Genomic DNA, 27,992 nt, shown 5'->3' with positions numbered 1-27,992 from the left:
ATGATGATGACGACAACTATGATGTGATAACGTGACTACGGGTAACTAAAAAACCACAGAACGCAGTGGTGATGACGATCTGATGATGATCTGACGATGATATTTATGAAGGTGAGATAGTGGCAGAAAAAAAATTAACCAAAAATAACTCCTACAAAAACTCATGGATGGAGAACAAGGTAAAGGAGAGGGAGAGAGAGAGAGAGAGAGAAGGAGAGAGAAAGAAAGAGAAAGAGAGAGGGTGAAATTGAGAGAGAGAGAGAGAAAAAATGGCGAGGGTGAATGATGGTGAAGACAGTTCCATCCATACACCTATACCATAATTAAATGTCATAAGACTTGAGTGTCCAATTATAAATCTTAATTGCTGTGACTTGCCGTCAGCCTATGTATATATATTCGTATATACATAAACGTATATACATACACATATTGCATGTATATATATGTATGTATATATGTGTGTGTGTGTCTGTGTGTCTGTGTGTGTGTGTGTCTGTGTGTGAGGCTTTGTGTGTGACAAGGGGGTTTACATGTGTTTTGGCTGCTTTTGGAGAGCTTTCAAAAAAGAGGAGAACATTTTTTTAGCTTCGGCAGTATTCGTCGTAGTTGTGGAGGTAGTAGTAGTAGTTGTTGTAGTCGTAAAAGTCTAACAGCTGTTGTAGTAATAGTTGTAGTATAGTTGTAGTAGTAGTTGTTGTAGTAGTAGTAGTTGTTGTTGTTGTAGTAGTAGTAGTGGTAGTAGTAGTAGTTATAGTAGTAGTAATAGTAGTAGACTAGTTATACTATTAGTATTAGCAATAGTATTATAATTCATTGTTGACGGCTTGTTTTGTTTAAAGGGTTTAACTATTCTATTTTTTTATACAAAAATTTATGTATATAAAAATCATTCGTTCATTTATTTGTTTGTTTATTGTTCTTTTTTTTCATTCATTCGTTCGTTCGTTTGTTCGTTCGTTCGTTCATTCATTCATTCATTCATTTATTCATTCGTTCGTTCGTTTGTTCGTTCGTTCGTTTGTTCATTCGTCCATTTCATCTTTGTAGTCATCATCATTATCTACCACAACATACAATAGCCAAATTGACGAAATCTAATTGGGTCTTCAATGACAAATCAGAGCGAGGCATTTAATGATGCGTATTATTCCGAGGTATTAGTATTTCTTGTACGTGATTAATCTGTGCATGCATGTGTGTGTGTGTGCGTATTTGTGCGTGTATGTATATATGTGTGTGTGGGTCGGTATGTTTGTGTAGTAAATGTTTAGTTGTATGCGTGTATATACGAAAACAGTATGTTAGTTTTCTAGAAAAGTGGTTTGCATGCTGCTTGTATGTTTTTATTTTGTACACCGTGGTATACGTTGTATGTGTGTGTGTATGTATGTATTTTTTGTCTACACATACACACACAAACACACACTAACAGACACACAGACAAACACACACAGACACACACAAACACACATTGAATAATTGTAGGCCTAACATTGAACAATTCATAGTTTAATAGAATTGTTTTGATGTTTTATTGATGTTAACATACATACATACATACATACATACATACATACATACATACATACATACATACATACATACATACATACATACATACATACATACATACATACATTTTTATTTATTTGTTGTTTATTGTTAAGATAAATGCAAATATTTTTTGGATTTTCGTTTTTAAAAAAAAAATAAACAAAATTAAAAAAAAAACGGTTCAATTTTTTACCTTGAAATAACTTGGTTTGTAAACATACAAACATAAAAACACACAAATAAACACACATTTACAGACAAGCATACGCGCAGACACGACAAGCACACGCGAGCACACACATATACACACACACATACAAAAAAACATACATCTATACATAAATGGATATATGTTTATGTATAATACACACACACAAACATACACAAACACGCACACACACACCAAATACACACACACACACGTACGTACATACACGCACACATACATACGAACATACAAAAATACCATAAATACTTTTTAAAAAAAATTCAGTCTGGGTAAAGTAAAAAACCACAAAAATCAGTATTATTATGTGAATTTGTATAATACCTTAACAGACTTTGAGATATACTAATTTGAAAAATACAATAATAATAATAAAAATAATAACATAACTAATACTTATAATTATAAGGATAATTAATTATTATGTCATAAAAAAGTTGATCATGATATCGTGTTTGACGAGAATGTGTTGTTAAGTTACGTCGTCATCATGTCATCGTCACCAATCTCATCATCATCTTCATCGTCATCATCAACATCATCATCATCATCATCATGGTTGCCATCATCATCATCCTTATCATCATAAGCAGCAGCTGCAGCAGCAACGACAACAACAACAAAAACAACATCATCTTATTATTATTATTATTATCATCATCTTCATCTTTTTCATCATCATCACCAAGACAAACCATTAAAAAAACAATTCTTAACAGTGCTAGCAATTGGAGATTCGGAAGAAACAGGCGATTCAGTAGCCAGGGTTGAGATCGCATTCGAACCAGGGTATGGCAGCATAGCTTCGATAGTCGAGCGAGGATGATGGTGGTGAAGATTTTGGTGGCTGTAATTGTCTCTGATGTAATGCGCTGATGATGAAGTTGGCGGTAGTGGTGGTGGCGGGTAGAAGTTGTGGTGGTGGTGGTGATACGATTGGTGGTAGGATGAGGATGACGTCATAGAGATGTGCGGAGGCGTGTTGAAGTTAAGAGGGAAGAAATTGCTGTTGTTCATGTTTGTGTTGTTGCTGTTTATGTTGTTGATGTTGTTGAGGTAGTGTTGAAAATGTTGCAGATGTCCTGTGGATTTGTTGACGTTGTCACTGATGTTGTTGCTGCTGATGTTGTTGCTGTTGCTGATGTTGTTGTTGTTGCTGTTGCCGCAAAATGACGAGACATCGACTCGCAAGGATGAAGATGACGATGGCGGGGGCGATGAAGATGTTTCTTCAAATGGTCGTGGAGACAAAAGCAACTTGTGGTCTGGTATGTTGTTGTTGTTGTTGGGACTGAAAAGATGATGATGAGTATGAGGATTCATCGGTATGAATGGTGGTTGGGTGTAGTTGTTGTTGTTGGTACTACTGTTAGTGTTGTTGTCATCGTCGTCGTCATCATCATCTTCATCGTCGTTGTTGGCGATGTTGCTTGAGGAACTATTGGAAGAATCCGAAGAGTTGTTAGTGTTGTTGTTGAAGTTTTGTCGGTGTTGCTGTTGTTTTGACCATCTGTTGTTTTGTAGTGTTGATGGTGCGGCTGTCGTTTTAATGTTACTGCTGTTGTTGTCAGTAGCAACGTTGTTGTTGTTGTTGTTGTTGTTGTTGTGGTTGTTGTTGCCATTGTTGGTTTTATTGTTGTTAGGGGTGGTATTGTAAGGTTTTCCATCTTTTACCAAAACAGGAACGATGACTTTTTTAGGCGAGTTTTGACTGTTCATATTAGAATTGGCCACAGTGGCAGATGTCGTCACTGTAGCACCAGTAGCAGTAGTAGCTGCTGCCGCCGATGAAGTTGTTGTTGTTGTTGCAGTTGATTGTTTGTTGTTGCTGTTGTTGCGAGAATTGTTGTTGCTGTGTAGTAAAGAGACAGACGGCTTCTGGTCAACTTTATCACGATCTTTCAATGCTTTTTTTGTCTTGTACCGATGGTTTTGGAACCAGATTTTAACCTGGGCACGATTGCACATTGATCTTGTTATTATTATTTATTTATCATGATAATATTTAGCAATATTATTTAGATTTTAATATAGTTTTTTAAATAATTTGTTTTTTAATAATTTATTTAGCGCTCAATTTTGAAAAATTTCGGTTTTTATATCGTCAATAATTTGTTTAGAGTCATTTTGTTGTTTTTTAATTTTAATTTTATAATTTTAATATTACACTATTATAACCAGTATTGTTGTTGTTATTTATTATTATTATTATTATTGTTGTTGTTAATGGTGTTGTTGTAACTTTTTTTCTATAATAATAGTTTGTTAAAAACCTGTGTGGGCGTAAGTCCGATGAGATTAGATAGATGTTCGCGTTCGGGTGCCGAAAGGTACTTTTGCTGTTTGAAGCGCCTCTCTAGTTCGTAGATTTGCGCTTGCGTGAACAATATCCTTCTAATTTCAAGTGCAAGAGATTATCAGAAAGAAAAGTAACATTGATAATTCGGATTTTTGACAATCGAGATGCGAATTTTACACAATGAAATTTGTTTTTGTTTAGTTTTCAACACAACCATCATCACCCCAATCATCACCATCATCGCCGCCATCACAGTCATCACCATTATCATCACCATCACCATTTCCACCACAATTTTCATCATTACCTTCTTCTTCTCTGGCTGGAAAAAGTGAATGGAATATGGTGCTGCCATCTTGCTAGAGGATTATGAAGGGTTGTCGTGGTTGTTGGATGGTGATGATGAGAATGATGATGAGGCGGATGAGGATGATGATGACTGTGATGAGTGAATGATGATAAATGACTGTTTGTATTTTGTTGCTGTTGCTGCTGCTGTTGTGATTCGGATTGCTGTTGTTGGTGTAGGACCATACCAAATGGCGTTGATAGGTTGCTTAAATGTTGTTGCGGTGACGTCATTGTGTTGTTGTTGCAGATGTTGTTGTTGTTGCTATTGTTGTTATTGTCGTCGTTGTCGTCGCTATTGTTGTTGTTGTTGATGTGCGCTGATTGCCCGCCCATCAACCTGTTTACTGTTGTTGTTGCCATTGATGTTGATGTTGTTGTTTTATTATGTAGTTTGTTTTTAATGTTATTATTTTTATTATCATTAGTAGTAGTAGCAGTACTAGTAGTAGCAGCAGCAGCAGTAGTAGTAGTAGTAGTAGTAGTAGTAGTAGTAGTAGTAGTAGTAGTAGTACCAGCAGTAGTAGTAGTAGTAGTAGTAGTAGTAGTAGTAGTAGTAGTAGTAGTAGTAGTAGTAGTAGTAGTAGTGGTAGTGGTGGTAGTTAAATTAAGTAATAGTATAATAGTAAAACGAAAAATAACCACTAAAAACAGACTCACAACTAATCCTGGCATCGGAACCAACCAGCACCCCGCCGGCAGACCCGTACCAGGCACTCAGGGGCGAATTCCTCCCCAAAACGTCACACCCACCAAAATTCAGTGACGATGACGTTGACGATGATGGTGGTGGGGGTAGTGGAGGAGCTATTGGAGGGGGTATCGGGGCAGCCAACGGGAGGAATATACCCCCGTCGCTTACCCCGTATTGTGGATGGTGGAAGGAGTTATAACTGTATGCCATGTGATTCATTTTCTGGTTGACTGTTTGATTGATTGGTTGGTTGTTTGATTGGTTGGTTAATTGATTGAATGATTGATTGGATGGTTGATTGCTTGATTGGTTGGTTGATTGATAAGATGATTGATTGGATGGTTGAATGTTTGATTGGTTGGTTGATTGATTGGATGATTGATTGGATGGTTGATTGTTTAATTGGTTGGTTGATTGATTGGATGATTGATTGGACAGTTGATTGTTTGATTGGTTGGTTGATTGATTGGATGATTGATTGGACGGTTAATTGTTTGATTGGTTGGTTGATTGATTGGATGATTGATTGGATGATGGAATGTTTGATTGGTTGGTTGATTGGATGATTGATTGGACGGTTGAATGTTTGATTGGTTGGTTGATTGATTGGATGATTGATTGGACGGTTAATTGTTTGATTGGTTGGTTGATCGATTGGACGGTTGATTGTTTGATTGGTTGATTGATTGAAGTTTTTTTTTGGTTAATTGATATGTTGAACAGAAAATTTTAAAAGAAATAAATAACAAAATGGCTATGGAAATGAGCGCAAAATCAAATTGAAAATATGAACCGGATATTATCGTTTCCATGGTAACATAAACATTTTAATCAGCAAATTCATTACTATAGTAATGATGACGTCATTAAAAACGTCATTCTAGTCATCATCATTGTCGTCGTCATCGTCGTCATCATCAGATATACAGCATTGTTATTATTTTTATTGTTTATCAATCTATATCATCATCATCATAACTATAGAATAGATTATATTCTTATTATATTACTATCAACATCATCATCATCCCCACCATCGTCATCATCTTTATCAACATCATCGTCACCATCGTCACCATCGTCACCATCACCATCATCATCATCGTCACCATCGTCACCATCACCAAGATTGTGATGCATTTTTTTGATTACATCTTTCCAACGCATGGTATGTCATTGACACGTTTCATGGAGTGACGATGATGATGACGTAGATGATGACGATGATGATGACGATGATGATGACGATGATGATGACGATGATGATGACGATGATGATGACGATGATGATGACGATGATGACGATGATGATGATGATAAAAACTATAAGGATGGTGATAAATATAAAGATGACGATAGCGATGATGACGTTCTTTAAATTGTCGTCAAAAAATGATAGAATTATTAAATTTCATAAATCAATTTTTACTGATTTTTTATAAATTTGTGTATAAAAAATTTTAATTGAATTAATAACTAATTTGAACTCACAACAAACTTCTTCTATAATATTTCTCTGTTGTTTTATCCAATGCTGTTTTATCAATTGACGACTTTTTAGAGTTCTTCAATTTGACATTGCGTTAAGATGTCTGATTGGATGGGAAGGTTGTTAATGATGACGTCATATTTGTTGATGATGTCACAATCATTGTTATTGTTGTTGATGTTGTTGTTGTTGATGTTGATGTTGTTGAGGCTGTTGTTCTTGTTGATGGTGTTGTTTTGGCTCACTTTTAGTTAGAATTGAAAGTTAAAAATATAGATACATTTCCTTTTCTTAGTGTACTTAACTACATTATTGTTGTTGTTGTTGTCGTTGTTGCTGTTGTTGAAATCTTTAAAACATTGAGAACAATGACAATGATGCTATACTAGATAATATTATCGGTTATCCAGCTTTTCAAAATTAAAATATATATAATGATATTTATACAAGAAAGACAACATATATCAAAAATGGCAATTGTAAGAAGAAGAAGAAAAAGAATAAGAAAAACAACAACAGCAATAATAATAATGATAATGATAATTAAAAAATGTATTCTAAATTATAATTTGCGACACAAATACCTTTTACTTCGTTCAGCAATTTAGTGATAGTACGAAAACGAAAAAATATGCATGTAAGACAACTTGTAAAATTACTATTACTATTATTTTTATTATTATTATTATTATTATAATAACTATAAGTATTTTAATTGCTAGTAGTAATTGTAGAAGTAGTGGCAGTTGTTGTTGATGTTGTTGTTGTAGTTGTTGTTGTTGTAGTTGTTGTTGTTGTTGTTGTAGTAGTTGTTGTTGTTGTTGTTGTTGTTGACAGTAGCAGAGCTCTTTAACAGTAGTTTAGTAGCAATTCAATTGAAGAAGAGCATAAATGAATGAATGAATGAACAACCAAGTGAACGAACGAACGAACGAACGAATGAAAGAATGAATCTCAACCTCGATAGCCCTTCAAATTTATGTAAGAACTCAGAACAACCCTTGCATTCTCACTATCTTCCTTAAAACTACCACTAGGTCACTCAAACATACATACATACATACATACATACATACATACATACATACATACATACATACATACATACATACATACATACATACATACATACATACACACATACATACATACATACATACATACATACATACATACATGCATACATACATGTATGTATATGAGTAATGTATATGCATGGAATATAATAGCACAACATAAAAACACACCAAGGCGTTAACGTTTAAATAACAGACGAAAAGTTTTTTTAAATTTTTATTTTTGGCGGGAAATTCATTATTTTGTATATTACTACTATTTATTATTGTCATGAATAAATAATTTTTTATTATATATTTTTATATATATTATTTATTTTCTTTTACAATATATTTCAATTGAACAATTTTTACTATAATTATATTAATATAATTAAATAATAATAACTTTAACACATATTTTGATAAATTTGAAACGTGTTTGTAACAAACAATTTTTCCACACTGGCAAAAAACTTCCAGCCAATGAACTGTCAGCATTCAGATTACTCATCTCCGATTGGACAGTCAACGACATACAAACCCCTCCTTCCATCATTCTGATTGGTTGACGCGCTTTTAACACTTTCTTAGTGTGTCCTTTAAAAATTGAAATAAACCACTTTTAAACAAAACGTTAATAATATTATTATTATTGAAGATTTAAATACGAAAAATAAAATTTATTTATGATTTTCAAATGCCAAAGAGACTAGATAAACCAAAAAATATGAATAAATACGCTTATTAGTATGTTTGTATTTGATATGAATGTATGTATATATACATGATATGTATGGTATGTATACATTGTATTTAAACAGAAAACAATGGAACCAACAGATATACAAATTAGTAAAAAAGTAACAAAAAGATACAAATACACAAAACTATACAAAAAATACATGCATGTATATAAACGTACATGCATACAAAGACACGTATACAAACGTACATACATATACACACACATATACATACACTCGTAAAAACATATATACATACTATATACACATACAAACATGTGTACACATGCACGTATATATACATATACAATTCATAGATGCGTATATACATACACATACACTCATAAATACATATATACATATACATACTATATACATACACATACAAATATGTACAATATTCTATAAATTATGGTCTATTACCAACATATACAACTATTTGTACACATACACTTGTATATACATATACAATACATACATTTATACAAACCTGTCATCATATATGTCATCCTAGCTTTAACGGATTAAGCGTTTAATACACATTAGCTCAACTTTGTCTCTAACTAATTTTTTTTTCGTTGTTTTTCTCCTTCTTTCATTCCTTCGTTCATTCATTTTTTTCTTAAAATTTTATTTCATTCAGTCATTCATTAGAAAATTATTATGATCTGTCGTATTTATTTGTTTATATTTTTTAATTATTTGTTATGGAATTTCGGATTTATCAGTTTCGATATTTCAAATAAATAGTTTATTAGTTTCATTTTTGAATATTAATTTATTAATATATTCATTCATTCATTCATTTTAATTTATAACTATATTTCATTTTTGGTTCACTTTTGAACGTCTCATTTTTCCTCCATCATTCATCCAATTAGTTCCGTCCATCCATCCGTGTTTGTTTGGTCGTTTGCTACTTTTGCATCAGTTGTCGCGTGTTAAGCAGGTTGAGTATGCGGTTTGTATGTATGTTTGTTTTTTTTGTATGTTTGTTTGTATGTATGTATGTTTTTATGTATGTATGTATGTATGTTTGTTTGTTTGTTTTGTTTTTACTCGGTTTGTTTGTATATATGTATGTATGTTTGTTTGTCGGTTAGTTGTTGGCTGGATGATTGGTTAGTTTGTTGGTTGGTTGGTTGGCGGTTTGGCTGGTTGGTCTGTCTGTTGGTTGGTCTGTCTGTTGGTTGTATCTTTGTATGTATGTATGTATGTATGTATGTATGTTTGTATAACAAAAAACAAAATCATCATTAACAACAACATCAGCCTCTCATCATCATCATCATCATCATTTTCCTGTTGCGGAGAAGAGCATCTTTTCAAATCCTCACGTTCTGATGCATGCTCTCTGACGCTGCTACAAATGACGATGACGACGATGACGATGTTGATGACGTAATAATGACGTAATGATGAAATAAAATTGATAATGATGACGCCGATGACGATGATGATGATGATGTGATAGCGATAACTATTGAAGATAAAATGTTAGAAGAAAGATGACGACGACGATGATGACGATGATGATAAAGCCATGATGATGATGACGATGATAATAAAGCCATGATGATGATGACGATGATAATAAAGCCATGATGATGATGACGATGATAATAAAGCCATGATGATGATGACGATGATAATAAAGCCATGATGATGATGACGATGATAATAAAGCCATGATGATGATGACGATGATAATAAAGCCATGATGATGATGACGATGATAATAAAGCCATGATGATGATGACGATGATAATAAAGCCATGATGATGATGACGATGATGATTAGGCTGATGACATAGCGATGAGATCACGTTGTAAATAAATAATGATGACGATGAAGATGATGATGATGACACAAAGATGAAAGTTGAGTCAGCCTTGAGTGAAGTAATTATAAAACAATTGACGTAATAAGTATAAAATTTACCAGAACTGAACAATAAGAGACAAGGCCAGCCTGTACAAGCACTTCCTATAAACAATCAAAACATTGAGAAGATGAGAACACACAAACAAACAAAACACACACGTGCACAAACAAAAATACAAATAAACACACATATAGAATACACATCTATAGAAACTGTCACACACGTACATATGTGTGCTACACACACAACCAACACACACGCACGCACACACATTAATGACACCCACATCACAGACACACAAAAACACACACACACGAACACACACACATACAAAACATCGACTTACTGATACAAAGATAGAAGCACTTAAAAATCATTAGCGCAGTGAAATTTCAAGCTCCGATTGTCAGGATTGACGTGTCAAGGAACCCAACATCCCACCACAAATTTTTGTATTGTCTTGTATGTTTTGTTTGTATGTTTGTGTTTGTATGTGTTTGTATGTTTGTCTTTGTATGTCTTTGTATGTTTGTGTTTGTATGTGTTTGTATGTTTTTATTGGTTTGTATGTTTATGTTTTTTAATGTTTTCAACTTTTCATTCAAGGTGAACTTTTTTGAAAGTTAATGTTGCGTGCCTGGTGTGACTATTTCACTGAACATTTTCTATATGTTTATAAGTTTCATGGACACGTGTGTATGTGTATTGTGTGTGTGTATGTGTGTGTATATGTGTGTATATGTGTATGTATGTGTACGTGTATATATATGTACGTGTATATATAATGTGTTTGTTTGCATGATTTATAAAGGTTTGTTGGTATGTTTTTTGAAAGTTTAATAGCAAGTTAATTAATTTCTTCATGTTTCATGTTTCTAATTGAGTCTCCCTCGACCTACTTTGTGCAAAGAGTGCAAAATTTTAAACAGAAAATATCCCAAAAATCTGCCTAATCTAAAGATATATACACAACAACACAGATGAATACACGAACCTTTATAAAAATCTATAGGAACACAGGTAAGCAGACATAATACAACTCAAACAAACTCAGTTAAACATACATATTGATATCTACACAGACACATTCAGACAAACACACACGCACACGCATACATACGCACACATACACTCGCAAAGACACTCGATTTTACACAGACACACGTACAACAATTGCACATCTGTCTACATTTGCGAACACAAATGCACAGACAAAAACAAACACACACACACACTCAAATACTCCCACACACACACACAAATACCCACACACACACACACACACACACACACACACAAACACACACACACTCACACACACATACACATACACACACACACACACAAAGTCGGCCGCATCTTCAAGTTGTTCAGTCCACCTTGCTAATTGCCAATCAGGCTCACGGCAAAAAATAAAAGGTAGATGAGATGATGACGATGATGAAGAAAATGATGATGATGATGATGACGTAATAATGATGACCATGATGATGATGATGACGTAATAATGATGACCATGATGATGATGACGAAGATGACGATGACGATAAACAAACAGATGAATTGACAAACAAGTAGTCAGAGGATGAATGAATAATCAAAGTGACTGCCGCGAACTACAAAAGCAATAAAAAAGTCACTATTACATTCGAGTGGAAGGGAGTGAATGAACAAACGAACGAACGAACAAACAAACGAACGAACAAACAAACGAACGAACGAACGAGCGAACGAATGAATAAATGAAAGAATGAAAAATTAGTTAATGTGATAGTGAAAAAAACGCATGAAAGGTGGAAAAAATTGAAATAAAGAAAATCAATCAGAACTTGTAAAATCTCAAAAAAAAACCTAAATAACATATTTCAAATATAATTAAATAAAATAATCAAAACAATAAAAGTAGATTGATGCTAAAAAAAATGTTATCCAAAATATTGCGGAAAGAGATAAACACATATAACAATGTTTGCCATTGGCTGAGGGAGTGAGTGAATGAATGAGTGATAGTGCAAATAAAAGAATAAAGCAAACAGGAGTGTTATAATAGGCAAACAAAGAGTATGACGTCACCGCTGTCGTCATCGCCATCAATGTTATCGTCGTCATCGTCGCCATTGACATTTATTTCCTTGTGTGGCATAAGTGTGCGTGTGTGTGCGTGTGTCTGTGTGTATATATATGTGTATGTGTGTGTGTGTGTACGTGTGTCTGTGTGTATATATATGTGTATGTGTGTGTGTGTACGTGTGTCTGTGTGTATATATATGTGTATGTGTGTGTGTGTACGTGTGTCTGTGTGTATATATATGTGTATGTGTGTGTGTGTACGTGTGTGTGTACGTGTTAGTATAACGGTATTGCATATATTACACTTTTTTTTCAGCATTTCTCTAAAATGACCGAGCAACATTCTGAAGAGACTGTATCTTTAAGTACTCCGGTGAACTGTTTCAAATGACAAATCCCGTTATTTAAGAGGGTTAACTATTAAATTATTATTATTATTGTTGTTATTATTATTATTATTATTATTATTATCATCATAATCGTCATCATCGTCATCATTCGCGAGCGTATATTACACAACTCAATATTGTACGTTGTTTCCTTTGGTAAACAAGTTTGTCCGACGAACGTATGGAAATATATGTGTGTGTGTGTGTGCGTGTATGTGTGTGCGTGTGTATTTGTGTGTGTGTATATCTGTATGTGTGTTTTTTTGTTTATGTGTGTATGTATGTAAGTTTGTATGCTGGTATATACTAACATGCGTTCATACAAACACATACATATAAGCATTCACACACACACACACACATACACACACACATACACACACACATACACATACTTTCAAGCATGCAAACATATAAACATGCATAGACATACAAACAAATATGCATGCAGTTGGAGATAGGAAAACTAAAAAAAGATGTTAGCCTAGCATCTGATTGTACCATGATTTTGAGGACACTTTAAATACTTTTCTTTTCAAGGGTCTGCATGTTTGTGTGTGTATGTGTGTGTGTGTGTGCGTGTGTGTATCTTTGTGTGAGTGTGTATGTGTTTGAAAGTTTTTCGCCAATTTAAAAGTTTAAATCATTTACTTCAAACATTAAATATTGTATATAGAAGAGAAACAGAGAGAGGTATATGATAATGGTAATGATAAACATCACCATTATCATCATCATCATCATCGTCATCATCATCATCGTCGTCATCATCAACAACATCATCGTCATGTCGTCATTCAAACGCAATTAATGTGGATGGCTTTCTAGCACCGCGTACGACCATTTAGTAGCAGCCTTTGCTTGTGCCTACCCAAACTACCACGACAATGATGATGATGATGATGATGATGATGGTGATGACGACGTGATGATTATGATGATGATGATGATGGTGATGATGACGTCAACGAAGATGGTTATTATGATGTCAAAACGATACAAATAAAAACATTTGATGTGATGGTGTGTAATAGAAACGAGGTGGGCATGTAGTGGTGGATCTGGACAACTTTGACGAGAAGGGGTAGAGTTTAAAAGATGTTTAAACTTTGAATTTTTGTCAGATGTGCCAAATATGTACTGGGGCGGCTAAAATTAGGCTGCAGACTTTCATTGCCCATCATGTCAATTTTTGGTCGATTTTTGACAAAAAACTGAGTTTTATATACTTTTAATAAAAATACTGTTAGGAACTGAGAGCTATGGCCCTCCTAGACCAATCTAGTAACACACTACTTACTCAATCCAAAGTATTAGAACTATAATCTAGAAAATAGAACTATAGTACCTCTGAAATGATGGCATTAGATATCAAAAAGCCGTGACTCCCGTTATCAAATCATACATTTCCATTCTTAGGAGATTGTGTACTGCAAGAATCTAGTAACAACCACCAGCCTAATTCGCTATATCAGCGCCACATTCACAAAAATCGAACTATAGTGTGTTGTTAAGTTGCTAATTGATAATTTTTTGTTTATTACGTCAATTTTGGTGGATGTTTTTTTACTAAAAACCGAGTTTTACCGATGTCTAATGAAAATAATGCTTGCTCGGGTAGGCCATTGTCTTCCCACTCTACCAGATCCACCACTGCTTGCATGTGGTGATAATAATTAAAAATTTGAATAAATATTAATTACAATTATAATTATTAATAATTAATAATAATGTCTAAGGTGCTGATAATGATTTAGCGACGTTGTTATTTAAGGCATGATGAAGACGGCGTCGATGTGGCAATGCCATTGTTATATGAAAATATGTGTGTATGTATGTATGTGTGTATGTATGTATGTATGTATGTATATGTGTATGTATGTATGTGTGTATGTATGTATGTATGTATGTATGTATGTATGTATGTATGTATGTATGTATGTATGTATGTATGTATGTATGTATGTATGTATGTATGTATGTATGTATGTATGTATGTATGTATGTATGTATGTATGTATGTATGTATGTATGTGTATGAATAATTGAGTTAGGCGTTAAGAAGCGTGGATTGGATTTGAACTATTAGCGCATCAACTGGCTTTGGTACATTTGTATGTCTGCATGTTTGTATGTTTTTTTACGTTTGTTCGCACACATGTATATTTGTTTGTATGTTTGTTTGTTTGTTTATTTGTATGTTTGTATCTATTGCTTGTTCATTTGAGCTGTTTGTTTTTTATGCATGTATGTTTTTGGTATGTAAGAATGAAGGCATGTTTGGTAAAAAAGTATTTTGTATACATGTTCATCTTTGTATATAATATATGTGTGTGTGTGTGTGTGTGTGTGCGTGTATATGTGTGTGTGTATTTGTGCGTACATGTACGTGCGCATATGTGTGTTTGTCTGTTTCTTTCAGTAATGCATGCATTTGTTTGAAGGACTTTCAAGTGTCATACAAGCTGACAAAAATGAAAAAAGGTGATGACGATGAAGAAGACGACGACGATGATGATGATGATGATGACGATGAAGATGATGATGATAGTGGTGATAATGGTAACAATGATGATGATGACGATGAAGATGGCAATGACGTCAGTGATGACAGTGGTAGTTTGAAAATTTTAAAAATGACAACTTTGAAGAATAAAAAAAATTATGATGATGACGTCATAATCATCACCACCACCATCATCCTAACCATCATTGACATCATCATCATCAGTATCAACATCATCATAACCACTATCATCGACATCATCATCATCAACATCATCGTCATAAAGACAGTTGGCAATATTCATAAGTCTTGTTCATTGGAACGTCAACTAATAAGGGACTAATGAGATTATTAACCAGACAATCAATTAACTCATTGTCGATGTTGATGATGATAACGATCAGGATAACGATGATGATGATGATAACGATGATGATGATGACGATGATGATGACAACAATTGCAACAACAACAAACAACAACATCAACAACAACAACAAAATCAACAATAACAACAACAACAAAATCAACCATAACAACATCAACATCAACAATAACAACAACATCAACATCAACAACATCAACAATAACAACATCAACAACATCAACATCAACAACAACAACGACAACAACAACATCAGCAACAACAACAACAACCTCAGCAACAAAACATCATTATCACCATATTACTGGCCCGTATTATCATTAATTAGTCGGCATCCTGCTGCTTTCTGCTACGGATTAATATGTGTCTCTATTAATATTTTCAATCTATACACAGACACACACACATACACACACAGACACACACACAGACATACACACAAACACAGACGCACACACACACACACACATACACACTCACTTATAATATGCCATTGATTTTTTTTCTTTAAATTTTTCTGTCTCATTCTCTGCCTGTCTGTTTCTCTCTCTCTCTCTTTCTTTTTTTATCTTTCTCTATCTTTCTCTCTCCCTCTCTAATTATGTTTCTCTCTAATGACGATTGAATTTGCATTGTATTTGAAAATGTTTGTTGAATTTCGTTTGTGCTGATGACGATGTTCATGATGATAATGATGATGACGGTGACGATTATGATAACGATAACGAATACAACGATGATGATAACGATGATGATAATGATGATGATGGTCACGTTAAAAACAATGGTGACAAGCCAGAAGTGTTATAGCTATGGGAATTGGTTTGTTGGTCGATTGTTTTTGTGTTGTTGTTGCTTTTCTGTTTGTTAACGCTCTAGTATTTATAATAATAATAATATTATTATTATTGTTGTTATTATTATTGTTGTTATTATTATTATTATTATCATTATTATTATGTCATAAGAGGAAAAATACACAGTAATCTAAAGTTTAATTTTATTATTATTGACTTGATAAAAATGTAAATGAAAGAATTTGATAATTATTTCATAATGTTTGTCACAACAAACTCACACGCGCGCGCGCGCACACACACACACACACACAAACAAACAAACACACACACACACTATTCTGTATAATGAATATTTATTTATTTATGATAACATTAATACAAATATATACATAAAATATAAACATAAATATTGTTCATATTTCCTAGCATTTTAAAATAAATTTCTCCATTTAAGACAAAAATAAATTAATGTTGGTTATGCAGTTGTTGTTGCTGCTGTTGTTGTTGTTGTTGTTGAAGCTGTATTTAATGTTGATGTTTCAGATGATGATGATGTAATTAATGTTGATGTATTTGACGTTTTGGATGTCATAGATGTTGATGTTGTTGCTGTTGTTGTTGATGATAGTATTTTGTCATCGTTCAAATGTTTTTGTTGTTTTATTGAAAGCTTGGTTAGATACGTTTGTTGTTGTTGTAGTTGTTGTTGTTGTGTGTTTTTATCTGGTTCTAAAGTACTATAATTATCATTATCGTTGTTGTTAGTATCGTTATTATCATTACTGATATTGATCAGAGTATTATTATAGTTGGGTATATCTATCTTACAAATGTTGTTCTTACCTGTGTCGTTGTTGTTGTTGCTTAAATTAGTGTTGATGACGTTGTTGTAGTTGCCGTTGTCGTTGTCGTCATCGTTATTGTTGTAGTTATTGATGACGTTGTTAATACTATTGTCGTTGCAAAGGTTGTTACTGTTAATGTCTGAGCCCATGTTATTGATGTTATTATTGTTATCTTCAACGTCATTTCTGATGTTATTGATGTAATTATTGGTGCAATTTTTGCTCATAAATGAAAGCAACGAAAGTATTTGCGAGTTGATTGTTTGCAGTTGTTGGTTGATTGGTGCCGTGTCGACATTCTCTGATTTGTCGGTTGTTTTTTTCGAGAAGAATTTTGATTTTAATGTTGTTGTTGATGTTGTTGTTGCAGTTGATGTTGTTGCAGTTGATGTTGTTGTTGCTGTTGTTGATGTTGCTATTGGAGGGGGTTTCGATGAAGGTCTTAGAATATTACCCCATTTTTTCTTTGTTTTTGGTGCACCAAATATTGATTGAGTGTTGTTGTTGAAATTGTTGTTGTTGTTGTTAAAACTGCTGTTTGAAATTTCGTTACCGTTGTTGTCAATTATGTTGTTCACTTTGTTAATCAAATCGTTGTAAATAGGGAAGGTTTTATTGCCACTAGGATTTTTATCGTCGTCTGGGTTGCTCAACTTTTCTGAGTTTGCTAATTTTGTGAAGGTTCTTATCACAGATGTAGTTGTAGCAGTAGTTGTAGTACTGGTTGAAATTGTTGTTGTTAATGATGATGGTGTTGTTGATGATGACGTCATAGTTGTTGATGTGGTGCAGGATAGAGTTGAATCAACAAAGCGATTATGCTTATCGACTCCAAGCTTCCATAGGGACATCCTCTTAGCTGCTGTTGGAAAGATATTTGTGTTGGTTTTGTTGTTGTTGTTGTTGTTTTCCAGATGAAAGTCGCCATTTTCTTCAATCGTACCGATAGGAATGCTACCGAATCTCTTCTGTCGGTATTTTTCCATATCCGCCGGATAGTTACTCTCGACATCCGACTCGTAACTTCCGCTGACCTCCGAACCTTTCAGAGTACTGTAACTGAAGTTACTGCTCGGCTTATCGTCCATGATTTCTTTGAAGGTTTTAATTTTGGTGACGCTTGATTTTTTAAATTTTGAAAATAATTTCCTGACCGGATGATTGACGGAAAGGTCAATCGAAGGTTTGTTCTTGGTTCGCTCTGCCAGCTCTTGCTCCTTCATTAGGTCAGCGTGTTTGCGGAAGACAAACTGGATGATGATGATGATGATGATGATGATGACGACGACGATGATGAAAGATGATGATGGAAGATGATGATGGAAGATGATGATGATGATGATGATGATGATGATGATGATGAAAGATGATGATGATGATGGAAGATGATGATGGAAGATGATGATGATGATGATGAAAGATGATGATGATGATGGAAGATGATGGTGGTGGAGACGAGAGTTATAATGAACATGATGGTGGAGTTGAGGTTGAAATGATGACGGTGAAGATGAAGATGATGATTTGAGTGAGTGATAATGACCAAGATAAAAAAACAGACCATGATGATGTCAAATTTATTTTACTTTTGGGATTTTTTTTTGAAATTTTTACAATCTTTCAGGCTTGGTTTAAAATCAGAAACTTTTTCACCATCTACTTAACATTCTGAAAGTTGCAATGATAATAACTCACGGAGAATTGGAGCTGCCTAAATTACTAAAAATCTGGTCACCAACGTATCTTTTATGGATTTGTCATTCACATCGGGCAGACAATCCCATGATTTAATGTTTTGCACTTAAATAAACAATATATTAGTAAGTTCATATTTTTATTATTTAATAATTAAATGAAATAAATAAATGAAAGCAATATTTCGCACTCTCTTTCTGAGATTGTAGGTGAGTTTTAAGTTCCTGGCGAATGAATTTGCGAATGATTGGTAGAATCTCAAGACCTCCAATAACGAATTCCTATCTGTTGTAAAAGTTTGTATATAGATGAATGAATGAATGAACGAAAGAGTGAATGAATAAAAAAATGAATGAAGGAATAAATGAATGGATAAAAGAATAAAGGAATGAATGAACAAATAAATTAGCAGGTCACCGATGATGTGCAGGTTGCAGTACGTCAGTGCTCTGACGTTTGCGCTGCACAATCCGATCGTTTCTTCCCGCCAAAATATGTCTCCGAGCGAGTCCCCAGCACCTAGCGAGTAGAAATATCAAAATACAGATCAAAACATCTTTTGTATGGAACAGCCACAGCAGCTGCTTACTGAGGACAGCGACAATCTCGTCGTCCTGCACGACTTCCAGTGTTCCGGATGCGATGAAACAAAGGGACTCGAGGCTCTCTCCCTGATGGAATAACATGTTCCCTGGGGCCCAGTGACTCAGTTTGAAGTGGATGGCCAGGGCTCTCAGACACCCCTCGCTTGCAAGTCGGAACGCCGACTGCTCGAAGAAAACTTTTCTGTTCAAATGCACGCAGATGTCCGCCCGCATGTCGGCAGGACAGTAGCTGAGTACCTTGTGACGTCATGGTGATGTCATTATAGAGAGGTGATGATGATCATGATGATGATGGGTTCGTTGTAACGACGATAAAAATATTGATTAGGAAGAAAAAAATAATGACGGTGACAAATTGACAAAAAGGTTTTTAAGGATTTTTCGTAAAAAATTGCTAGGAAAGACTTATTGCAAGGGAAAAATGTTGAAGACCTACATTTTCAGCGTCAATTCCTCTGGTAATGGACCAGGTGGAGACGATGAAGTCGATGATTCGCTCGCTCAACTCATCAGGAATGCCATGCAGGGCCATGAACTCGTTCACGTTCTTCAACATCTCATGGTATCTAAGTTGTTCGTTTGTTGTTGTTTGTTGTTGTTGTTGTTGTTTTTTTAATGTTTTTAATGTTGTTATTGTTGTTTTCAACAGATTAATTTATTTTCTCTGATCTTTGTAATATGTAAAATTTTATAAAATTTTCTTTTTGATGTACAAACTACTGAATTAATTTCAATAAGAACCATTCAAAGTCATTGTTTACTGAATTAAATAATAATAATAATATTAATAATAGTAATAATAATGATAATAATATTGTCGTAATCATAAGTATAATTATTATAATTTTTATTATTTTAGTTGTTGTTGTTGTTGTAATCGTTCTTATGGTCAACAAACCGGCCAGATGTTGAATTCATCTGCTGTATGATTGTCGCGACATTGCCAAAGATAGTGGCGTATAACAGAGCTAACATGTTGCAATGTTATGTTAAAGTGTTATAACATTAATGTAACATCAATTTAACCTTAAAGCAACATTAATATAACATCATTTAAACATTAAAATAACATTAATATAACATTAATTAAACATTAATTAAACATTAAATGGCATTAATGATGATAACTCAACACATTTTATTTATACAACAACAAAATATACTTGAATTAGAAGTCTAACAATTGAAACGTTTTAAGAAAATTTTTGTTTGAAAATACAATTGAAAAAAATATATTTAAAATAATTTAACTTATTATAAACAAACAACACAAACAAACAATTAAGCGACAAAAAACATGCAAACAAACAAAACAGACATACATACATACAAACAAACAAACAAATAAACAAACAAAAAACAAACAAACATAACCGACAATCACCAACATCCAAATATCATCATGGTACATGCAAATATCTTTTCGGCATCGGTCGAAGCAGAGATGTTACCGAAACCGATTGTCGTCATACTCGATAGTGTAAAGTAGAATGCAGACATGTAACTCATCATTTCGTCGGGTCCGCCGGCCCACACCTAACCAATCGGTCGGGTATAATCGATTCGAATACTTATGTGATATTACAGTGAAAATAAATTGATTCTAGTACATCATTCGTTGTTATCATTGACGATTTTTGAAAATAATAATGAAAGCTCATTTTTTTTATAAAAACCTCATGAACATTGGAATCATCATCATTACTGACGCCAGTATCAATATTACTACTGCCACTACTGCCACTAATACTGTTACTACTGCTGCTGCTACTATCGCCACCACTACTGCTACTGCTGCTGCTGCTCTGTGGCAAGCGATCGCTGACGTTTACCAGGGTGAAGTTCATGTGGATGCTTTCGCCTAGCAGCTGTAACCAACTGTTCTTCATTCCTGATGATGATGACGACGACGACAACGACGATGATGATGACGATGACGACGACGACAACGAGGATGATGAAGAGGACGACGATGATGATGATGTTGATGATTGTAATGATGATGATGACGATGCTGCTAATAAAAAAATTTTTTAACGTCAAAGACATGAATTTCGAAACAACAACATCAACAACAACATCAACAACAACATCAACAACGACATTAGTAACAACAACATCAGTAACAACAACATTAGTAACAACATCAAAAACATCAATAACAATAACAACAACAACAACATCAACAACAACAACATCAACAACAACATAAACAACAACATCAACAACAACATAAACAACAACATCAACAACAACATTAGTAACAACATCAAAAACATCAATGGCAATAACAACAACATCAACAACAGAGACAAAGACCTTTCACGGACTCGCTATAACCGATACTATACCAAATACAAGCGAACCAATGAGCAACGAGTACGAATAGGGCGATGAGTAAAACGAGTACCGAAGCTCCGTATTCGACATACGAGTCCAAATACCGAGCCACTCTCGATATTCGTAACATCCTCGCTAGACTCAACTCGTTTACGATGTCTATGTAGTCCTAGAGATGACGACAGCAATGAGTGGAGTGATTAATATGATTAAAGAAGTTACGATTGAAATGATGATGATCGAAATAATAAAGGTTACAAAAGTGACGATAATGATTTTGTTTTGTTAATGATGATAACGATGACGAGACTTACTACGATGATAATGATTGCTTTTCAAAGTTGGTTAATTGACTTAATTATACGGCGGATTAATCATAATGTGGAAAATCTTTTATTGACCAAAAAGATAAAATCAAAATAAAATCAATCAAAAATTATTAATGATATATAATAATAATAATAATAATAATAACAACAATAATAACAATGACGTCATTCATACGAATAGAGGACTAACGTCATTGGTTGATAGAACGGAAATGAAGTCATACGGCAGGCAGGCGATTAGGTCAACAATGAACCAACTGTTAGGACAGCGATGATGATTATGATTGTTATGATGATGACGAGTATTATTATTATTATTATTTTTATTATTATTATTATTATTAACAGGATCAACAAAAAATCCCAGCAACAACAACAACCTCTTCAGATAAGTCTTCCTGATAATATTATAATCGGAAATGACCTCACCAGACGGTCCAACCAACGTCACGTGAAAGGTCAAAAGTATGTCCAGGGCAAAAATGACGTCAATCAAGTTATCAAAGATCGTTAATACGAGCATTTTGGGATTTCGGCTGTTATAAAATGTGGCAGAGTAGGGTGTCAGGATACAGGTATACACGGTTAAAATCAGGATAATCCAATCCCAAGTTGTTTTGAAAAAGCTGTAATGAAGGATGATGTTTGGAGGTGTTACAGGCGGTTCCTGCTTGTAGGTCGGGATTGGAGTTATGTTGTTGTCGATCGTTATTGCTGTTGTTGTTGCTGCTGTTGTTGTTATGTAGTTATTGATGTCGGCGTGGTTGTTGACTGTGTTGTTGTTGTTTATTGTAGTTAGGTTGGTTTTGTTGTTGCGATTGTTGATGGCTGTGACGATGTTGTTGCTGTTTGTTGTGTTGCTGTTGTGACTGTTGTTGTGGCTGTTGTTGTTGTTACTGCTGCTGCTGTCGATTAAAGCCTCATTGATGTAACCGTTTTTCAATTGATGTCTCGGGGCTGGTTTTGCATAGATGATCTGATTTTTAAAATTCGTTATTTAATGCCTTCTAAGATAATGAGTATCGTCATTATTTTTATTATTAATGTTATTATTGTTATTATTATTGTTATTATTATTGTTATTAATGCCATCGTGTTCGTTATTCTTCACAGTTATTTAAAAAACAAAACTCATTTATTATTAATAATTTCGTTATTACGAAATTACAAGATCAACTAAACAACAATAACAACAATAACAATAATAATAATAACAATAATAGAACTAATAACAACCGATAAACAACAAGCAAAAAACTGGCTAACGTTCTCAAATGGCGTTTTTGAAATGGTAGATGAATTTGAACATACGGCAACTTTGCCATTACTTAATTTCGTTGATGATGTTGATATTATGTTGTTGTTGTTGTCGTTGTTGTTGTTATTGTTGTTGTTTATGTATTGCATAGCTATTGTGTCGGTTTTACCTTTTTGGTTGTCGTTGCTGTCAATGCCATTGTTGTTGTTGTTATTTACATTGTCGTTGATGTCATCAATGTTGTTGTTGTTGTTGTTGTTAATGTCATCAATGTTGTTATTATTGTTGTTGTTGTTCGTGTTGACGGCACTTTTGTTGAAGCGGTTGTCAATGTGGTTGCTGTTGAAAATGTTGACTTTGTTGAGACTACTATTGTTGTCGTTATTTTTGTCGTTGTTTTTATTTTTGTTGTTGTTGTTATTTTTGTTGATGTTGTTGAGACTCAGGAGACTGTTGTGACCGCTGAGTTGTGGCTGTAAGGTTTTCAAACGCGTCATCAGTGTGGCAAAGCGGGCTAGCTTGCTTAAACCTGCGTCTGGATGGAGAAGAGGAAGAAGAAGGTGCTGAAGATGATGATGATTACAATGATGATGATGATGATTACAACAACGATGATGATGATTAAAATGATGATGATGATGATTAATGGATGATGATGATTACAATGATGATGATGATGATCAAACTAATTATCAATCATCATCATCACCACATTACACACGCATATGCGTAGGAATCAGCACGATTCAGACGCAGCCATTTGCTTTGTACTGATGATGATGATCTCGATGATGATAATGATGATCTCGTTGATGATCTCGATGATGATGATGATGATGACGAAGAAGATGAAGATGATGAAAATGATGATGATGTGGATGATGATGATGATGATGATGGTGTTGAGGATGATGATGATGAAGAAGAAAATAGTGATGATGAGGAATTTCGTAGTGATGATGATGATGACGATTCTGGTGGCGAGATGCTGACGATGATTACAATCGCATGTAGGTAGGTTATAAACGTACGTCAATCACCAACAATGATGATAACAACAACAATAATAATAATAATAATAACATTTAAAACAATAATAATAACAATAATAGTAACAAAAATAAACAGTATGAATTGGTAGTAAAAATAAATTTATTATTGTCAACGATTAAGTTTTGAAATATTTATTTTCCTTTCCAACAATGCTCTGCTCCTCTGACGCCACAGGTATGTTCCCCGCTAAAGAACTTTCTTAATTAGTCGTGTGTGTGTGTGCGTGCGTGTGTGTGTCTGTCTGTGTGTACGTGTGTAAGTGTGTGTGTGCGTGCGCGCGCGTGTGTGTGCGTGTCAGTAAACAATGAGTTTTCATGGCGTTTGTACTATTGGTCGTACATACACGTTAGCCTTGAATGTACGCTCAATTTTTGTATCGCACCGACAGGCAGTGTTTGATTTTTACGCAAAAAACACACGCACTAAAACGACGCACACGCGCATATATATATATATATATATATATATATATATACACGTACACGCACACAAACTAACTAGCGTTATCAGTTTCGACATGTTGTTTGAGGATGGTGACATCCTTGACGATGATGAGCAGTAGGATGATGCTGCTCTTCTCACTTTTGATCGGGACCACTCGCAACGACAACCACGTCGGCTTGGCTGCTTGTGGTGGTGGTGGTGGTGGTGGCGGGTTGAAAAGAAGATGATGGAGATGAATAAGTGAATGAATGAGTGAGTGAATGAATGAATGGATAAATTAATTAATGAACGAACAAACAAAAAATGAATCAAACAAACTAATCTACATTTAACATTTTTAAAAAAGTGAATAAACTATGGCTAAATGCGCTGATGGATAAATGATTACGAGTGCGAATGAACGATCATTAGAGATAAATTTAGATAATTTATTAAAAGAAACATTAACAAATTAGCAAATGAATGAAAAAAGAAATGTCACAATACCGACCGGATTTTCGATACAGTAACATCTCTACCTGATCCGACACACCACTTTCGAGGATTTGCTTATACCGATGAATCGACTCGGCACTTGTTAGCTCTCCGTGCATCCAAGTAAGGGATGAACTCTTTTGTAGCAGCTCGAATTTGCTGAAACCGGTTAATTCGCAGAAACAATCGCTCACATAGACGATGGGATTGTCGAATATTCGTGCGTTGGCTACGAGAAATGTGCTATCTGTGTGTTTGTGTGTGTGTGTTTGTCTGTGTGCGCGTGTTTGTCTGTGTGTGTTTGTCTGTGTGTGTATATTTGTCTGTGTGTATTTTGTGAGTGTGTTTGTCTGTGTGCGTGAGTAAAGGTACTTCTTACTAAGTTAATTCGTATCTACATGCCTCCGTGTGATTTTGAAATGCTTAATAAGTTTCAAATAATTTAAGATATCAATACTATACAGTTTATGTTCGTCATCAGTTGTTATTAACATATCCAATTTGTCATCATCACCACCACCACCATCATCATCATCAACATCATCATCATCATCATCATCTTACTTTGAGTGTAGCACAATTTGGATACATGTTCCACAAATGTGTTTTGCGGGGCAACCAAACAGCGTCGAGACGGCATGTCCCGTGATCGGCTGGTTACTTCCTATTGGTTGATTCTAAATTGACGGTCTTTAATTGGCCAGCTTTGTAACTGATCGATTCTCATTAGTCTATTTTTTATTAGATTATAAGAATTTCCATTGGTTGAATTTAAAATTTATTTTATTTTTATTGGTTAGATTTAGACTGGCGATTTTTTGGTCCAATAAAATCAATTCTAAAATGTGGTTGGTACTTCTATGACGACGACGACGACGATGATGATGATGATTAAGGTCCCTCAGTTCTAAATAATCGATGGTAGTTGGGCGGGACAGCACAGGAGACAATGTTTTGTCAATTAGAAAGATGTCGTTCTGTGATGATAATGATGGTGATGATGAAGATGATGGCGATGATGATGACGATGATGATGGTGGTGGTGACGATGATGATGGTGGTGGTGGTGGTTGTGACGATGATGCTTATGATGAACTCTCCAGCAAAAAGTAAATTGTTATGCTAATTTCAATGGAAAAACTGTTTTAAATATTATTGTTATTATTACAAAAATTATTATTATTATTATTATTGCTAAATATTATTATTAATATTATTATTATTATTATAACCAATATTATCATTTATATATCATTTCATAATTAGATATGATATCAGCAATACAATAATAGAGTTAATAATAATTAAATCAATAATATTTCTCAAAACTATAATAATAATAATAACAACAATAATAATAATAACCCCATACTAATGTTAATAATTAAATAACTATATCCTATTAGTATTAGTGCGTTTTGAAGTATTGATTAATTAATCGCAATCAATTGATTTACTAATTAAATAAACGTAATTTGAAGTAATTAATTATGTATGTAATTAATTAAATTAGTAATTAGTAATTAATGAGTAAGGTTTGTTCTATCTCGCCCAGTTATATATATATATATATATATATATATATATATATATACAGTACTTTTCATATTACCATATCGGCAAACCATATGTATGTACGTATGTAAATTTGTTTGTATGTGCGGATGTTTGTGTGTGCATGCGTGTGTTTGTGTATGTGCTCGGGTGACTGCTTCTGTGTGCGTGTGTTTATATAATATAAGATTGAAAAAATATATTAAAGATGATTAAAAAATATAAAAATACCAAGTAGAAAATGTAATACTGAAGGAGAAAGAGAGAGAGAGTGTGAGAGAGAGAGAGAGAAAGAAAGAGAAAGAGAGAGGGAGAGGGAGAAAAAGAGAAGAAAAGAAGAGGAATAAATTTCTGTTTCTGCCTAACCATTTTCTTATTATAATTAAAAAAGAAACCATTTTGTTTGATTATTATTTGAAAGTTATACAATGGCAAGGATCTAGAACAATAGCGATCCAAAGAACATTCCATAAATTTTTACGGACTCGTATAGTCGCAATTATCATCATCATCGTCATCATCGTCGTCGTCGTCATCTTCATCTTCTTTACTTCATCTCATTGTACGTTAGCATGCATCTCAAACCAACACACAGCTATATTATTGATGTTTCACCATGGTTACCTACCTCTGAGGATGATGATGATGATGACGACGATGATGATGGTGTTAATGATAGAACTGATGATGATGGCGATCGGGATGATAATAATAATGGTGATGACGACGATGATGACGACGATGATGATCATATCAGTGCTGATAACGATTGAAATTATGGTGATGGTTAAGATTTTTAAGATGACGGTAATAAAATGATGAAAATAATTCTAAGGTGTCGGGTTGCTTCACTTGTATATTAGTGCTAACTAAGCTGCGAAATAAATGTTGTTTTTCTTATAACTCTTATGGTGCTCAGTGTAATGATAATAAAATGATGATGGT

The 27,992-nt window shown here is 34.0% G+C and overlaps 2 protein-coding genes across 2 annotated transcripts; both read right to left on the bottom strand.

Annotated features, from left to right (window-relative positions):
* Window positions 1–3,439: 3,439 nt before the first annotated feature.
* Window positions 3,440–4,179, bottom strand: HELRODRAFT_127610 (hypothetical protein; the record flags this gene model as incomplete). The annotated part of the gene is made up of 3 exons (XM_009029811.1): window positions 3,440–3,561; window positions 3,679–3,733; window positions 4,057–4,179. Coding segments are annotated over 3 exons (300 nt in total), but the record flags the coding sequence as incomplete, so codon positions are not given.
* A 14,953-nt stretch (window positions 4,180–19,132) lies between these two features.
* Window positions 19,133–26,133, bottom strand: HELRODRAFT_157793 (hypothetical protein; the record flags this gene model as incomplete). The annotated part of the gene is made up of 14 exons (XM_009029810.1): window positions 19,133–19,275; window positions 19,408–19,509; window positions 19,580–19,832; window positions 20,032–20,161; window positions 20,494–20,563; window positions 20,984–21,131; window positions 21,422–21,486; window positions 21,915–22,104; window positions 22,455–22,521; window positions 22,645–22,990; window positions 23,983–24,057; window positions 25,074–25,199; window positions 25,510–25,740; window positions 26,058–26,133. 14 exons carry the CDS (start codon window positions 26,131–26,133, stop codon window positions 19,133–19,135), a joined length of 2,022 nt encoding a protein of 673 aa, XP_009028058.1.
* Between the last annotated feature and the right edge of the window lie 1,859 nt (window positions 26,134–27,992).

This window comes from Helobdella robusta (assembly GCF_000326865.2).
Source record: "Helobdella robusta unplaced genomic scaffold HELROscaffold_62, whole genome shotgun sequence".
In the NCBI taxonomy this organism is placed as follows: Eukaryota; Metazoa; Annelida; class Clitellata; order Rhynchobdellida; family Glossiphoniidae; genus Helobdella; species Helobdella robusta.
This window is presented reverse-complemented; position numbering and strand designations above follow the sequence as displayed.